The sequence below is a fragment of the Triticum aestivum genome, chromosome 5B, assembly GCF_018294505.1.
Source record: "Triticum aestivum cultivar Chinese Spring chromosome 5B, IWGSC CS RefSeq v2.1, whole genome shotgun sequence".
NCBI lineage: Eukaryota > Viridiplantae > Streptophyta > Magnoliopsida > Poales > Poaceae > Triticum > Triticum aestivum.
Genome location: NC_057807.1, coordinates 390,909,519 through 390,927,999, shown reverse-complemented (window position 1 = coordinate 390,927,999; position 18,481 = coordinate 390,909,519). Strand labels below are relative to the sequence as shown.

At 46.3% G+C, this 18,481-nt stretch overlaps 1 protein-coding gene across 2 annotated transcripts; it reads left to right on the top strand.

The window, feature by feature from the left end:
* Positions 1–425: 425 nt before the first annotated feature.
* LOC123112024 (uncharacterized) lies at positions 426–4,988 on the top strand. 2 transcript variants are annotated; one of them, XR_006455023.1, is made up of 3 exons: positions 426–593; positions 2,864–3,151; positions 3,996–4,988. XR_006455023.1 is itself a non-coding variant. In XM_044532922.1 (2 exons), exon 2 carries the CDS (start codon positions 4,059–4,061, stop codon positions 4,770–4,772), a length of 714 nt encoding a protein of 237 aa, XP_044388857.1. In that variant the 5' UTR covers positions 439–593; positions 3,996–4,058; the 3' UTR covers positions 4,773–4,988. The 2 variants fall into 2 exon arrangements, 1 of the variants encoding a protein (XP_044388857.1); XM_044532922.1 differs by lacking the exon at positions 2,864–3,151 and having other exon boundaries at positions 439–593.
* The last annotated feature ends 13,493 nt before the right edge of the window (positions 4,989–18,481 follow it).

The following is an 18,481-nucleotide window of genomic DNA, read 5'->3' as shown; positions in this document are numbered from 1 at the left end:
CCTCCGTTCGGAATTACTTGTCTCGGAAATGGATGTATCTATACGTCTAGATACATCCATTTCCGAGACAAGTAATTCCGAACGGAGGGAGTATTTGTGTTGTAATTTGATTCCGTGAAATCCAAAAGCAGCCATACGATAAGGTTCCATTTTAAGTAGACCCTCTTCATTCTGTTTTGTGCCTGCTGTAAAATGTTGTTTCAGCTGCTCATTCATTCATTTGTTGGATCACGGAAGTGTTATCTGAAGAAAATGACACCTGAACTGAGAGATGCAGGCCAGTACGGAAAGGTGGCTGTCTGGCTGACAATAGATGAGTCTTGGAAACAAAAAACTGCTTTGAGATTGGGAAAGGCACGTCGCATCTTCCAGAGCGGGTGTTAACTTGATCCCTCAAAAAAAAAAAGAGCGGGTGTTAACTTGATGAAGAGATAGAACCGGTCGGTCAGTTGGGGATCAGGACGTAAAAAGCGCTCTCCGCCGCTCCGCCGCCCAAGTCCCCTCTGTATTGCTGCAGCCTCCGCCTGGCTGGATCCTCAGTCCGCCGCCGCCTCGATCCGGAAGCAATCTCTCGTTTTCTTTCTTCTGTGTCGGTAAGCTTGAAGTTTGCATCGATTTCTCTTGGTCCATTCTAGGAGTAGTACGCACTGTATATTGGATATAAGATCCGTGCATGAGCCTCGTTGGTTAGAATCCTCTCTTTTCCCCACGGGCGGATTGGTGGCCGCAGCCGTCGACTTGACCTAAGATCCGCCCATCTCCTACCCGGCCGGAAGCTGACGCCACTGGCAGCTGGAGTTGGAGTGGGAGTATGTGGTATGTTCATCTCCTCGCTGTATACGGGATGCAGCCGAGACTCTTGAGAAATTGCCTTCTCAAAACCAAGGCCTAACAACTTTTTTTAAAATTGAATCGTGTCTCTGGATTAGAGTCAAGGATAATCCGATTTACTGCTTCCATGCTACCACATCTCTCGTTTGTAGCCTTTTGCATATAGTATTTTTGTTTAGGGAAAGCACCCGAGCTTTGTTATGGAGAGAGAGATACAGTAGCAGATACAAAGCCCGGGGGCTCCAGGAGCCAAACATGGCGGCCTGGACAGAAGACTAAAGACATTCTAGCAATATTATGAGCATCTACATTGTACACCCTCGTTTCATGTTTGAAGGAAACATCTCGTAGAACCTCCAGCTTGCGCCCGACTTCGGTTAAGATCATCGTAGCCTCCTCTCCTCTGCTTCCTTCATAGATACTTCTGACAACCCCCAGAGAATCAGAGGCTATAACAGATTTAGGCCCTGTATCAAGCACAAACTGGATCATACGCACTCTCCATAACCAACACCAAAGCCCCCAGGTAGGTAGGTACCATCATCAGCACGAAAAATAGCTGCAGCTCGTGCACCTGTTGTTCTCATATGAGTTATGACTTATGACAATGCAGCATCAACACCCTGTGGAGGAGGGATCCAACGCCCAGCGATCCTCGGCTGCCTCTCCTGGTGTCTTCTCCCTTCTGCTGAATCGACCCAACCCAGCTCATGCAAAAAATGTGTTATAAACTTGCATGTATTAAAAGGGCTCTGATAAACATCTTCATGTATGATATCTTGCCTTGCCTTCCAGATCGCCCACAGGGTAGTAATCATCTTCACATAATCTGTACTGGATAGAAAATCATACATCTCAAACAACCAGCTTCCAGCATTTGGCTCACCGCAGCTCCTCAATTTATCAGACTTCTTCATTGACTAGTAATCAAACACATCGAACCATTCTGCACTCTAGTAATGAATGTCTCCACGAATCCTCGCTCCAGCCACAAATGCTGCAAACACTAGTCGGTGCCATGTTTCTGTGGTGAGCAACTTCTGCAGTGGGTAAGCTCGCAAGCCTCCAAGAAAATACTTTAAATTAGCGGGCATTGTATGCTTCCACATTTTTGTCCATGATCTTTCTTTCTTTTTTTTCAACTCAGACCCACATGCTCGCCCATCCAGCCAGGCCTCACGACGAGTTTTGGTATGCACAAGCATTCTGTAGGCTGATCGAACAGTGAAGCAGCCCTTCTTCTCAAAAACCATGCCCATTCATCTTCTAAGTTGATTGTTGGTAGCGGAATCCGACGTACTATGTCCACGTCATCGGGAGCATGTGCTGAGCTAGCACCTGATCATTCCATGAATGGGTTACGTGATCAATTACTACTAACCAACTCTGGTCTTGCTTCTAACAAAGGTCCAGTCGGTCGCATCATCGACTCCCTCGGGAGCCAGTCCAAATATGTGTGGATTGTCCATCTTCAGTTCTCCTTATCAGACCTTGCTTGAGCACTCACCTCCTTCTAGAATTGATCTCCAAACTTGCGAAGGTTGTGAATCAAGTTGGGCTGACAAGAAATCTCAATCAGGGAAATGCCTTGCTTTTAAAATCTGGACACTCAAAGTGTTTGGCTTTTGCAACACCCTATGCCCCTCCCTGGACCAAACTTGTGGCTGCTGTACGAGTGGGCCGACCCAGCTACTACTCAAGCCTTGGAGCAAGAAGGATAAAGGCACACTGGAAGGCAAGACGAAGGGCAGGAAGAAATCAAAGAATTGAAAACTTCTCCTCTGTCTCTGTTCATCTCCTTTAGGTCCGGTTGCTCTCCACAAGCAATCATTATCTTCACACGTCACGGCAATAGCCGGCGGCAATGGGACGTCACACCTTTGAAGTGCCAATGTAATTTCAAACCATTTGTGTACGGTATTTCTTTTTTTTAATGGAAAATCATTTATGTGCAGTTGGTGAACCAAACAGCACTAAAATGCATCCAGCCATATGTTGTGTTTAATATGTTCTTTTTCGTGCTCTTGCGAAGCTATCGAAGATCGGTTAACATCAATTGATACTCTTATCAAGATACTGAGCAATATCTTGGGTCATGCCATGCGTCTCATGCCCGCTCCCGCTTGCAAAGACGGAGGTAATCTTGACGACCACCATCCGAACGGCCGACGTGCCAAAGTCCAAACGTGGTTGCACAGATGGTTACATTGACTACTATGAACCCAAGGAGCACCTCGCAGCCTCGCTCACCAGCGCCCGACCTAGAAACAGAAGCGGTGGCGCCCAGGAAGCCACACGACGGCGGCGCCCAGGTAGCCAGGTACCTCCCCTCGCGGACCCTTCTGCTCCTCCTCCCACTCCGGCACCCTTTCCCCCGCCGCCGCAGCCGCTTCCCCTCCTCCCATGGCCGCCGCATCTCCTCTGCCAGCCTATCTTCTTCTCCCATGGCGCCACGGCCTGGCCTGACCGTTGGCCGCCGCTCCTCCTCCTTTACCCCTGATCCGGCCGCCAGACCCCCTCATACAATGACCGCCGGACCCCCTCCTCCTCAGTCGTCGGAGGCCCTCCTCAGCCGCAGGATCCCCCGTCCTCCTGTCTTTTCTTCCCTCTCGTTCTTCCCCTTCCTGGCTCTCTCCTTCTCTTCTTCTAGTGTGTAACTGTAAAAGAAGCAAACAGTGCCCGGTTTGAGATGCATGGTTTGCAGCAAAAAGGATTTTTCTTCAGTTTTTGTTCATCTGTTCTAGAACACTGAGTATTGTTCAGTTCACAGATTAAATGTAAAGAAAACATAACAAATGTAACTTATATTTTTTCCAGATTAATTGATGATAATGATATTTGTTAATGTTTTGTTGCTATATAATCATTCAACTATAGTCCCACATTGTACAAATTTCTATTTGATGCATAAAGCGCGAAGCATTATGCAATTCCATAGTTTGACATCCAAACAAGATTTGGTATTGAAATCTCTATGAGATTCCATGAGTCAATTTCATGAACATCCAAACAAGCGAATTGTTATTCATGTCCATTACAGTTTCCTCACCGAATTGGTATTGAAACCAATTCAATACAGAGGCCCCCAATAAAGACATCCAAACAACACTAAAAAGCATCCAGCCATATGTTGTGTTTATGTTCTTTTTCTTGTTCTTGTGCAGCTATTGAAGATCGGTTAACATCAATTGATACTCTTGTCAAGATACTGAGCAATATCTTGGGTCATGTGTCTCATGCCCGCTCCCGCTTGCAAAGACGGAGCTAATCTTGATAACCACCATCTGAACGGCCGGCGTGCCAAGTCCAAACGTGGTTGCGCAGATGGTTACATTGACTACTTTGAACCCAAGGAGCACCTATTAATTTGCTCATGTGCCTTCGGCTATATATTTGCAATGTGTGTTTTCTGCTTTACTGTGTTGTACACTCCAGTCGCGTCTGGCACAGCTAACTTGACCCGGGGACCCGGCGACATCTTCGTCCGACTTATAGGAAAAAGTGGGCTTGATCCTGGCACCTCTCCACCTACTTCACTGGCTTTCCGCCTTGCCATGGACTTTGATCGGACACCACCAACCTACCGGCGCTGCAGCGGAGGAGGCAACTCGTTGCTGCGCGTCTCCTACCATGACATGATCCTGGCGTGGGCTCAAGTGCCGTATTTTTGCGTCTATGGCGACCGGAGCATTGGCCATGTAGGCACCTTGGAGGTGGAGGCCAAGGCAGACGCCTCCGTGTTGCGAGAGGAGGTGCGCAACTTGCTTTGGAGCGAGATTCAGGTCGTGGGTAAGGTCGAGTTCGACGTTGATGGAGAGGTGGCGGGCCTAGGGTACCTTCGCTGCAAGTTCTTCATCCTGAAAGATAAGGCTGCGGATGTGCCCAAGAGCCTGTGCATCCTACTCCCTCCGTCCGAAAATACTTGTCATCAAAATGGATAAAAAGGGATGCATCTAGAACTAAAATACATTTAGATACATCTCCTTTTATTCATTTTGATGACAAGTATTTCCGGACGGAGGGAGTACATCAATAGGCTCGACCTATGTCTTCTAATAAAGGGTGTTATATATTCTCCGTTCTGTCACTGGACTAAATTTACTTTTGTAATAGCTGCTATATTCTGCTTTGAAATAAAACTTATTTTCTTCGGAAAACTCTAGCTCAATCCTCCGCGCAGAAGTTCCACGGAAAGTTTTGTCATACTCAGTGTAGACTTCAGACTTCCATAACAGGTATCGTATATGTGTATGTGACTGTGTACGTGTCTAAGCAAGTAGCAGCTCACTTTGGAACTGGCAGCTTGATCAGCTGGAAGGAAGGTTACTCCACTCAGCTGTTGGAATGATCAGATAGGGTTCCTTTGAGTATATATACATTGGCTTTCTCTGTTAATTTTGCTAGTCTAATTGATGACACCCTATCGCTTGAAGCTTCAGTTACAACTATGACCTCAAGCTGGGAGGAGTTTTATTCTGAGCTCATATTTTTCTTTTTATGAATTTTGCGAGTTATCTATTGTCTTATAGAGATTTAATAAGGTGACCAAACATTGAATAAACTAGCATCTGATGCTTTAAGTTCATTTGTACATTCTTGGAGCATGGATGTAAGTAATTGACCGAGTCACTACTGGAATCGCCCTGTTTCCCGAGTTCAAAGTGAACTCCGGGAAAGCAAAAAAAAATAAAAAATCTTTGCCGTGTTCCGCCCTCGGCAAACGGGACGGACCAGCTTGGCAATCTTTAATTGCCGAGTTGAAACTAGACCTGTGCATGGGCCCCGGGTCCCGAGCCCGAAAGCCTGGCATCCGGGCCAGGCCCGGGCTTCGGGGCTCCATTTTCCCGCCCGATGCCCGACTCAAAAGCATGAAAAAAGCCCCAAATAGCAAAAAATGTATATTTTATTCAAAACATAGGTATATTATACTATTTTAATATCCCGAATGTAATTATTTTAATAAAAATGGCACTGTTCATGTGCTTCGGGCTGGGTCTGGGCTTAGGATTTTTGCTTCGGGCTTTAACAAGCCCGGCCCGGGGTATGAACAGGTTTAGTTGAAACTGAAACCAACCATTGCCGAGTACATAAAAGCAGAATTCGGCAAGCAGGCACTGCACGGGATGTTAATGGTGATTCCACATGGCACGAACTTTTGCCGAGTTTTGACTCAGCAGGCGAACTATGTGTGCAAGGCTGACATATACTACTAGGAAATACGAGTACATTACAGGTAGAACCTTAATAGAAGCATGGGGTAAAAGGCCACGCTACTGCTACTTAGCGATAGCGCTGCACTACAGTATGTGATATATCTCACTTGGATAAAAAGAAAATTAAAAGCAAATTTTTAATTCTCGTTTGTTTCGTCCTTTAGATAAACGAGAAAGCTAATTTCCAGTCGACTGGAAATTCGCCAACAGATCCGAACGACCCGCCCGTCGTTGGATCTAGATCCCACGATCACCAGCGAACCCACGTCCTTCTCCTGCGCCATCGAAAAAATTATGCACTGAGTGAGTATCGAGCACACTTGGATAAAAAGAAAATTAAAAGCAAATTTTTTATTCTCGTTTGTTTCGTCCTTTAGATAAACGAGAAAGCTAATTTCCAGTCGACTAGAAATTCGCCAACAGATCCGAACGACCCGCCCTTCGTTAGCACACAACTTCTAACTTCACGTGCAGGCTGCCCACCAGCTGAACTAGCTCTTTTGTCTGTCCTGAAGCAGGCTAAGTTCTTTTTTTAGTCTAGTTTAAATGGTCTTCTGAAAAAAACGCACGCACTGAAGACACTAGTAACGGCTTCCACTAATTTAGGCCTTAACCTCTCCTAGCCCATGCATGCATGCTAGATTGTTGATTGCGCATCTCCCACGCTAATCTTGTGATTTAAATGACCACCTCCGCACTAATTGTGATCTAAATTAATTCGTGAGGCCCACCTTCCCACTAATTCCACGATCTCCCGCACTTCCTCTTATGTCGATTTTTTCTCGTGATTGATGGCCACCGCTAGAAAACAAGAGATCGAGAAAAATAATTTGTGAGGAGAGTGACTTGAACTTGCGACCCATCAAACTAGGTAGCACTGCCCAAACCATCCCACCAAATGAAGCTATTTGACCGGTTTCTATGCATGTCAATTTCTTTACTTGACTTAACTAGTGCTACAAAATAGAATGGTAATGTTTGGAGCAGCCTAGATTTTCTCCCATTTTTGGTGGCTCTTGCCATTTACTCCTTTTCCGACAAAAGAATATATATTTTCATCACTTTTTTTCTTTGTTGCGAGAATTTTTTTGCGAAAGCAGAAACAAGTTGTTGAAATATAACCCGGTAATTGTTTTGTGAATGAAATGATAATTTATGATCGTAGACTTGATAACTTATGTACCATCATCATAAAAACTTTAGCCCAAAGAAAAGAAGTTCACACCCCAGAAACCTCCATGTGGATAGCATGGTAATATAAGCATCACAAATTTTTTATCTCACGTGCAAACACCACAAAAAAATCAAAAAAAAAGTTATTGAAGAATGTACTCCCGGTAATTTGTGTATAAATAGTATGATAAGATACGCACCGCTTACTTGATAACTTAAGTACAAACTACACGGTAACTTTGACCGGGTGAGTTGTTGAGAATATACCCCGGTAACTTTCATGTAAATGCATGGTAATACACTCACGACATGGCTGATAATTCACACACAAATACTATGATAACGTTTTGATCACAGAAAAAAATTGTTGACAAACATACACGGGTTACTGATACGGAAAAATAACATGGTAATATACGTGCAGCAGAGCTAATAACTTACTTAGTCGAAGTGTGATAATATTTTGACCAGGGAAATAACTTATTGAATCGCCCTCCCCGGTAACTCATGTGCCTAGCATGGTAATATACACACAACAGTGTTGATAACTTACTTAGCCCCATACATGGTAACTATTTTTGACTTGGGGGGGGAGTGGGGTTGTTGAAAAATAGCATTGTAAATTCTGTATAAAAGCATGGTAACATACGCACAACATACCTGATAACTCACGCACAAACAACACGGCAACTTTGACCTTGGTGCGTTTTTTGAAAGCATACCCCTGATAACTTTTGTGTAAATAGCTTGGTACTATACGCACCATAAACATGATAACGCATGCACAAACAACCGGTAACTTTGACCTGGGGAGGGTCGATGAGGGGAAGTGAGGAAGTTGTTCGAAAACATACCCTCTCCTGATAATTTCTGCATAAAGCGAAAGGTAATATATGCACTGTAGACTTGATAACTCACGTATAAACATCGTGCTAATTTTGACCGCGACAGGATGAAGTTGTTTGAAAACATACACTCGTTAACTTATGTGTAAATAGCGTGGTAATCTACAAACCGCGGGCGTGATAACTCATGCACAAACACCGTCGTAACTTTGCCCCGGTAAAAAAAGTTGTTGAAAATATACCACGGTAACTCATGTGTAAACAACATGATAATACACACACAGACACACAAAGGAGCTGAGAACTTACTTAGCTCGGGCCGGTAACTATTTGCACGGAAAAAAGGTCATCAGAACATATCAACATGAGATTTAGTTTCGTAGGTCTCGTCGCAGCGGATTTTTTATGTGACAAAGATTTTTTGATCGGACTGATGATTTGAGCTATAAACTGAAGTTTCGAAATATGGGAGAATGTGTGATGATATCAGATTTTTTTTCTCTCCCTCTAATGCATGCACACATGTGCATGGGAAGAGAAAGTTGAAGGAACCATTTTCATGTCCGGTAATTTTGTATGTAAACAACATGACAATTTATGTACAACAACGTGATAACTTACATTGCACAAACGTGGTAACTTTTTACCTGGAAAAAAAAAATCATCGGAACATACCAACATAGGATCTAGTTTTGAAGGTCTCGTCACAACGAATCTTTTATGTGAAAACAGTTTTTCAATCGGACCAACGGTTTGAACTACAGAACATTTTCAATTTTATATTTTAGATGGATTCTTTGTGACATCATCTTTTTTGTCTTTTTTGCATGTAGCTTTGCTTATTAGAAGAAAGCTGGAAAATTACGCACGCATGGAGCGGGTCTCTCTGCATGCGCAACCGCATGGTCGGAGGAGAAAGATGGAGTAGGATAGTGCGGATCTGTTGCTAACGACCAGTCGACTGGTCGTTAGCACAGTCCTTAGATAAATACTTAAAAATCCCCTTACAATAACAAATCCAATTTTGAAGGGACTTCCTCCCTGTGTTAAGAAAACTTTTCTTCTTTCAATTCTTCTTTTCTTCATTCAACTCACTTAAAAAAAAATACTACGCGGGGCGGCCACCCAACGTTGCTGCTAACTGGCCCCCACTTTACCTATCTGGACTTCCCGTAGCAGTAGCGTGTCCTTGAAAACCCGTGCTACTGGTAAACTTATAGCAGTAGCGCACCACACTACCACTATGGGTGTACTGTGCCAGCAGGTGGGCCTAACTTAGCAGCAGCATGGGCCGTTTACCCATCGCTACTGCTACAGCCTGTAGCAGTAGCGTTGTTTCCCAACGCGTGCTGCTTAAGCCCATCTTATCTTCTCAGAGCGGTCGCCCCTCACTCTCACTCTCCACTCTTTCCCCCGCACAGTCCCTCCCCACGCTCGTTGCCCGGCCATCGCTGTCGCCAGCCGCCGCCGCCGCTCCTGCTCCTCCTCCACCGAGGTAGCTCCTCCCTCCTCCTTCTACCTCCCTCCACATCCCTCCTTCCTCCTTCCACCTCCCTCACTCCCTCCTCCTTCTACCTCCCTTCCTCCTCCCTCCTTTCACTTCCCTCTCCCTCCCTTCCTCCCTCCCTCCTGTCTCCTCCCTCCCACCTCCCTCCGTGCCTCATTCGTCCTCCTCCTCCCTCCACCTCACTCCCTCCCTCCACCTCCCTCCCTCCTGTTGGGGAACGTTGCAGAAAATTAAAAATTTTCCTATGGTTTCACCAAGATCCATCTATGAGTTCATCTAAGCAACGAGTCAAGGGAGAGAGTTTGCATCTACATACCACTTGTAGATCACGAGCGGAAGCCTGCCAAGGGGATGGTGATGATGGAGTCGTACTCGAACGTGATTCGGATCACCGATGTCCTAGTGCTGAACGGACAACATCTCCGCGTTCAACACACGTACGGGACGGGAGACGTCTCCTCCGTCTTGATCCAGCAAGGAGGAAGGAGAGGTTGAGGAAGGCAGCTCCAACGGCAGCACGACGACGTGGTGCAGTTGATGCGGCAGTATTCCGACAGGGCTTCGCCAAGCACGTACGGAGGAGGAGAGGTGTTGGGGAGGGGAGGGGCTGCGCCTTGGCTTGTGTTGTATAGCAGCCCTCCCCTCACCCCTCTATATATAGGGGAAAGGGCAAGGGGGGCCGGCCCTCTAGGGAAAACCCTAGGGGGGCGGCGGCCAAGGGGTGGGGGGCTTGCCCCCCAAGCAAGGGGGGTGCGCCCCCTTTAGGGTTCCCCCCCCCCAACCCTAGGCGCATGGGCCCAAAGGGGGGGGCGCCAAGCCCACTAGGGGCTGGCTGCTATCCCCACGCAGCCCAAGTGCCCCCCCGGGAGGGGTGGCCCCTCCCGGTGGACCCCCGGAACCCTTCCGGTGGTCCTGGTACAATGCCGGTATGACCCCGAAACTTTCCGGTGCCCGTTTAACAACTTCCCATATATAAAACTTTACCTCCAGACCATTCCGGAACTCCTTGTGACGTCCGGGATCTCATCCGGGACTCCAAACAACATTCGGTAGTCACATACTAGTCTTCCTAACAACCCTAGCGTCACCGAACCTTAAGTGTGTAGACCCTACGGGCTCGGGAGACATGCAGACATGACCGAGACCACTCTCGGGCAATAACCAACAGCGGGGTCTGGATACCCATGTTGGCTCCCACATGCTGCTCGATGATTTCATCGGTTGAACCACGATGTCGAGGATTCGATCAAACCCTGTATACAATTCCCTTTGTCAATCGGTACGTTACTTGCCCGAGACTCGATCGTCGGTATCCCAATACCTTGTTCAGTCTCGTTACTGGTAAGTCACTTTACTCGTACCGTAATGCATGATCCCGTGGCCAACACCTTGGTCACCTTGAGCTCATTATGATGATGCATTACCGAGTGGGCCCAGAGATACCTCTCCGTCATACGGAGTGACAAATCCCAGTCTCGATCCGCATAAAACAATAGATACTTTCGGAGATACCTGTAGTGCACCTTTATAGTCACCCAGTTACCTTATGACGTTTGATACACCCAAAGCACTCCTACGGTATCCAGGAGTTACACGCTCTCATGGTCAAAGGAAGAGATACTTGACATTGGCAAAGCTCTAGCAAACGAACTACACGATCTTTGTGCTATGCTTAGGATTGGGTCTTGTCCATCACATCATTCTCCTAATGATGTGATCCCGTTATCAACGACATCCAATGTCCATAGCCAGGAAACCATGACTATCTGTTGATCACAACGAGCTAGTCAACTAGAGGCTCACTAGGGACATATTGTGGTCTATGTATTCACACGTGTATTACGATTTCCGGATAATACAGTTATAGCATGAATAAAAGACTATTATCATGAACAAAGAAATATAATAATAACACTTTTATTATTGCCTCTAGGGCATATTTCCAACAGTCTCCCACTTGCACTAGAGTCACTAATCTAGTTACATTGTGATGAATCGAACACCCATAGAGTTCTGGTGTTGATCATGTTTTGCTCGCGAGAGAGGTTTAGTCAACGGATCTGCGACATTCAGATCCGTATGTACTTTGCAAATTTCTATGTCTCCATCTTGAACATTTTCACGGATGGAGTTGAAACGACGCTTGATGTGCCTGGTCTTCTTGTGAAACCTGGGCTCCTTAGCAAGGGCAATAGCTCCAGTGTTGTCACAGAAGAGTTTGATTGGCCCCGACGCATTGGGTATGACTCCTAGGTCGGTGATCAACTCCTTCACCCAAATAGCTTCATGCGCTGCCTCCGAGGCTGCCATGTACTCCGCTTCACATGTAGATCCTGCCACGACGCTCTGCTTGCAGCTGCACCAGCTTACTGCTCCACCATTCAACATATACACGTATCCGGTTTGTGACTTAGAGTAATCCAGATCTGTGTCGAAGCTAGCGTCGATGTAACCCTTTACGACGAGCTCTTCGTCACCTCCATAAACGAGAAACATGTCCTTTGTCCTTTTCAGGTACTTCAGGATATTCTTGACCGCTGTCCAGTGTTCCTTGCCGGGATTACTCTGGTATCTTGCTACCAAACTTACGGCAAGGTTTACATCAGGTCTGGTACACAGCATGGCATACATAATAGATCCTATGGCTGAAGCATAGGGGATGACACTCATCTCTTCTTTATCTTTTGCCGTGGTCGGTGACTGAGCTGAGCTCAATCTCACACCTTGTAACATAGGCAAGAACCCTTTCTTGGACTCATCCATTTTGAACTTTTTCAAAATCTTATCAAGGTATGTGCTTTGTGAAAGACCTATGAGGCGTCTCGATCTATCTCTATAGATCTTGATGCCTAATATATAAGCAGCTTCTCCAAGGCCCTTCATTGAAAAACATTTGTTCAAGTAGGCCTTAATGCTGTCCAGAAATTCTATATTATTTCCCATCAAGAGTATGTCATCCACATATAATATGAGAAATGCTACAGAGCTCCCACTCACTTTCTTGTAAACGCAGGCTTCTCCATAAGTCTGCATAAACCCAAACGCTTTGATCATCTCATCAAAGCGAATATTCCAACTCCGAGATGCTTGCACCAGCCCATAAATGGATCGTTGGATCTTGCATACTTTGTTAGCGTTCTTAGGATCGACAAAACCTTCCGGCTGCATCATATACAGCTCTTCTTTAAGATGTCCGTTAAGGAATGCCGTTTTGACGTCCATCTGCCATATCTCATTATCATAGTATGCGGCAATTGCTAACATGATTCGGACGGACTTAAGCTTCGCTACGGGAGAGAATGTCTCGTCGTAGTCAATCCCTTGAACTTGTCGATAACCCTTAGCGACAAGTCGAACTTTATAGATGGTGACATTACCATCCGCGTCCGTCTTCTTCTTAAAGATCCATTTGTTTTCTATCGCTCGCCGATCATCGGGCAAGTCAGTCAAAGTCCATACTTTGTTTTCATACATGGATTATATCTCGCATTTCATGGCTTCAAGCCATTTGTTGGAATCTGGGACCGCCATCGCTTCTTCATAGTTCGAAGGTTCACCGTTGTCTAACAACATGATTTCTAGGACAGGGTTGCCGTACCACTCTGGTGCGGAACGTGTCCTTGTGGACCTACGAAGTTCAGCAGCAACTTGATCCGAAGTACCTTGATCATCATCATTGTTTTCCTCTTCGGTTGGTGTGGGCATCACAGGAACATTTTCCTGAGCTGCACCACTTTCCCGTTCGAGAGGTAGTACTTCATCGAGTTCTACTTTCCTCCCACTTACTTCTTTCGAGAGAAATTCTTTTTCCAGAAAGCATCCGTTCTTGGCAACAAAGATCTTGCCCTCGGATCTTAAGTAGAAGGTATACCCTACAGTTTCCTTAGGGTATCCTATGAAGACGCATTTTTCCAACTTGGGTTCGAGCTTTTCAGGTTGAAGTTTCTTGACATAAGCATCGCATCCCCAAACTTTTAGAAACGACAGCTTAGGTTTCTTCCCAAACCATAATTCATATGGTGTCGTCTCAACAGATTTAGACGGTGCCCTATTTAAAGTGAATGTAGCTGTCTCTAGAGCGTATCCCCAAAATGATAGCGGTAAATTGGTAAGAGACATCATAGACCGCACCATATCCAATAGAGTGCGATTACGACGTTCGGACACACCGTTTCGCTGAGGTGTTCCAGGCGGCGTGAGTTGTGAAACGATTCCACATTTCCTTAAGTGTGTGCCAAATTCGTGACTTAAATATTCTCCTCCACGATCTGATCGTAGGAACTTTATCTTTCGGTCACGTTGATTCTCCACCTCATTCTGAAATTCCTTAAACTTTTCAAAGGTCTCAGACTTGTGTTTCATTAAGTAGACATACCCATATCTACTTAAGTCATCAGTGAGAGTGAGAACATAACGATATCCTCCGCGAGCCTCAACGCTCATTGGACCGCACACATCGGTATGTATGATTTCCAACAAGTTGGTTGCTCGCTCCATTGTTCCGGAGAACGGAGTCTTGGTCATTTTTCCCATGAGGCATGGTTCGCATGTGTCAAATGATTCATAATCAAGAGACTCTAAAAGTCCATCAGCATGGAGCTTCTTCATGCGCTTCACACCAATGTGACCAAGGCGGCAGTGCCACAAGTATGTGGGACTATCATTATCAACTTTACATCTTTTGGCATCTACACTATGAACATGTGTAATATTACGCTCGAGATTCATTAAGAATAAACCATTGACCATCGGAGCATGACCATAAAACATATCTCTCATATAAATCGAACAACCATTATTCTCAGACTTAAATGAGTAGCCATCTCGTATTAAACGAGATCCAGATACGATGTTCATGCTCAAACTTGGCACTAAATAACAATTATTAAGGTTCAAAACTAATCCCGTAGGTAAATGTAGAGGCAGCGTGCCGACGGCGATCACATCGACTCTGGAACCATTCCCGACGCGCATCGTCACCTCGTCCTTCGCCAGTCTCCGTTTATTCCGCAGCTCCTGCTGTGAGTTATAAATATGAGCAACGGCACCGGTATCAAATACCCAGGAGTTACTACGAGTACTGGTAAGGTACACATCAATTACATGTATATCAAATATACCTTTGGTGTTGCCGGCCTTCTTATCCGCTAAGTATTTGGGGCAGTTCCGCTTCCAGTGACCCTTCCCCTTGCAATAAAAGCACTCAGTCTCAGGCTTGGGTCCATTCTTTGACTTCTTCCCGGCAACTGGCTTACCGGGCGCGGCAACCTCCTTGCCATCCTTCTTGAAGTTCTTCTTATCCTTGCCCTTCTTGAACTTAGTGGTCTTATTGACCATCAACACTTGATGTTCTTTCTTGATTTCAGCCTCTGCTGACTTCAGCATCGAGAACACTTCAGGAATGGTCTTTTCCATCCCCTGCATGTTGTAGTTCATCACAAAGCTCTTGTAGCTTGGTGGGAGCGACTGGAGGATTCTGTCAATGACCGCCTCATCTGGGAGGTTAATGTTCAGCTGGGTCATACGGTTGTGCAACCCAGACATCTTGAGTATGTGCTCACTGACAGAACTATTTTCCTCCATCTTACAACTATAGAACTTGTCGGAGATGTCATATCTCTCGACCCGGGCGTGAGCTTGAAAAACTAGTTTCAGCTCTTCGAACATCTCATATGCTCCGTGATGCTCAAAACGCTTTTGGAGCCCCGGTTCTAAGCTGTAAAGCATGCCGCACTGAACGAGGGAGTAATCATCAGCACGAGACTGCCAAGCATTCATAATGTCTTGGTTCTCTGGGACGGGAGCGTCACCTAGTGGTCCTTCTAGGACATATTGTTTCCTGGCAGCTATGAGGATGATCCTCAGGTTCCGGACCCAGTCCGTATAGTTGCTGCCATCATCTTTCAGCTTGGTTTTCTCTAGGAACGCGTTGAAGTTCATGTTGACATGAGCGTTGGCCATTTGATCTACAAGACATATTTGCAAAGGTTTTAGACTAAGTTCATGATAATTAAGTTCTAATCAAATTATGAACTCCCACTCAGATTAGACATCCCTTTAGTCATCTAAGTGTTACACGATCCGAGTCGACTAGGCCGTGTCCGATCATCACGTGAGACGGACTAGTCATGTCGGTGAACATTCTCATGTTGATCGTATCTTCCATACGACTCGTGTTCGACCTTTCGGTCTCCGTGTTCCGAGGCCATGTCTGCACATGCTAGGCTCGTCAAGTTAACCCTAAGTGTTTTCGCTGTGTAAAACTGTCTTACACCCGTTGTATGTGAACGTAAGAATCCATCACACCCGATCATCACGTGGTGCTTAGAAGCGACGAACTGTAGCAACGGTGCACAGTTAGGGGAGAACACTTCTTGAAATTTTTGTAAGGGATCATCTTATTTACTACCGTCGTCCTAAGTAAACAAGATGCATAAACATAATAAACATCACATGCAATTATATAGTTGTGACATGATATGGCCAATATCATATAGCTCCATTGATCTTCATCTTCGGGGCTCCATGATCATCTTGTCACCGGCTTGACACCATGATCTCCATCATCGTGTCTTCATGAAGTTGTCACGCCAACGACTACTTCTACTTCTATGACTAACGTTTAGCAATAAAGTAAAGTAGTTTACATGGCGTTCTTCAATGACACGCAGGTCATACAAAAAATAAAGACAACTCCTATGGCTCCTGCCGATTGTCATACTCATCGACATGCAAGTCGTGAATCCTATTACAAAGAACATGATCTCATACATCACAATTCATCATTCATCACAACTTCTGGCCATATCACATCACATGATCAATCGCTGCAAAAACAAGTTAGACGTCCTCTAATTGTTGTTGCATCTTTTACGTGGCTGCAATTGGGTTCTAGCAAGAACGTTTTCTTACCTACGAATCACCACAACGTGATTTTGTCAACTTCTATTTACCCTTCATAAGGGCCCTGTTCATCGATTCCGCTCCAACTAAAGTGGGAGAGACAGACACCCGCCAGCCACCTTATGCAACTAGTGCATGTCAGTCGGTGGAACCGGTCTCACGTAAGCGTACGTGTAAGGTTGGTCCGGGCCGCTTCATCCCACAATACCGTTGAGCAAGAAAAGACTAGTAGAGGCAAGTAAGATGACAAAATCCACACCCACAACAAAATTGTGTTCTACTCGTGCAAAGAGAACTACGCATAGACCTAGCTCTGATACCACTGTTGGGGAACGTTGCAGAAAATTAAAATTTTTCCTACGGTTTCACCAAGATCCATCTATGAGTTCATCTAAGCAACGAGTCAAGGGAGAGAGTTTGCATCTACATACCACTTGTAGATCGCGTGCGGAAGCTTGCAAGGTGATGATGTAGTCGTACTCGACGTGATTCGAATCACCGATGACCAAGTGCTGAACGGACAGCACCTCCGCGTTCAACACACGTACGGGACGGGAGACGTCTCCTCCTTCTTGATCCAGCAAGGGGGAAGGAGAGGTTGAGGAAGACAGCTCCACCGGCAGCACGACGGCGTGGTGATGGTGGAGAGGCAGTACTCCGACAGGGCTTCGCCAAGCACACAACGGAGGAGGAGAGGTGTTGGGGAGGGGAGGGCTGCGCCTTGGAGGGTGGTGTGGCTGCCCTCCCCTCACCCCTCTATTTATAGGGGGAAGGGAGAAGGGGGCCGGCCCCCTATAACCCATCTAGGGGGGGTGCGGCGGCCTAAGGGAGAGGGGAGAGGGTGGCTTGCCCCCCAAGCCAAGGGGGGCGCCCCCTCTAGGGTTCCCCTTCAACCCTAGGCGCATGGGCCCAAGGGAGGGGGGTGCGGCCAGCCCACCAGGGGCTGGCTCCCTGCCCCATGCAGCCCATGTGGCCCCCCGGGAGGGGTGGCCCCTCCCGGTGGACCCCCGGAACCCTTCCGGTGGCCCCGGTACAATACCGGTATGACCCCGAAACTTCCCGGTGTCCATTTGACAACTTCCCATATATAAATCTTTACCTCCGGACCCTTCCGGATCTCCTCGTGACGTCCAGGATCCCATCCGGGACTCCGAACAACATTCGGTAGTCACATACTAGTCTTCCTAATAACCCTAGCGTCACCGAACCTTAAGTGTGTAGACCCTACGGGTTCGGGAGACATGCAGACATGACCGAGACGCTCTCAGTCAATAACCAAACAGCGGGATCTGGATACCCATGATGGCTCCCACATGCTCCTCGATGTTGTCATCGGATGAACCACGATGTCGAGGATTCGATCAAACCCTGTATGCAATTCCCTTTGTCAATCGGTACGTTACTTGCCCGAGACTCGATCGTCGGTATCCCAATACCTTGTTCAGTCTCGTTACCGGCAAGTCACTTTACTCGTACCGTAATGCATGATCCCGTGTCCAACACCTTGGTCACATTGAGCTCATAATGATGATGCATTACCGAGTGGGCCCAGAGATACCTCTCCGTCATACGGAGTGACAAATCCCAGTCTCGATCCGTGTCAACCCAACAGCTACTTTCGGAGATACCTGTAATGCACCTTTATAGTCACCCAGTTACGTTGTGACGTTTGATACACCCAAGGCACTCTTACGGTATCCGGGAGTTACACGATCTCATGGTCTAAGGAAGAGATACTTGACATTGGCAAAGCTCTAGCAAAACGAACTACACGATCTTTTATGCTATGCTTAGGATTGGGTCTTGTCCATCACATCATTCTCCTAATGATGTGATCCCGTTATCAACGACATCCAATGTCCATAGTCAGGAAACCATGACTATCTGTTGATCACAATGAGCTGGTCAACTAGAGGCTCACCAGGGACATATTGTGGTCTAAGTATTCACACGTGTATTACAATATAATAATACTTTTATTATTGCCTCTAGGGCATATTTCCAACAGT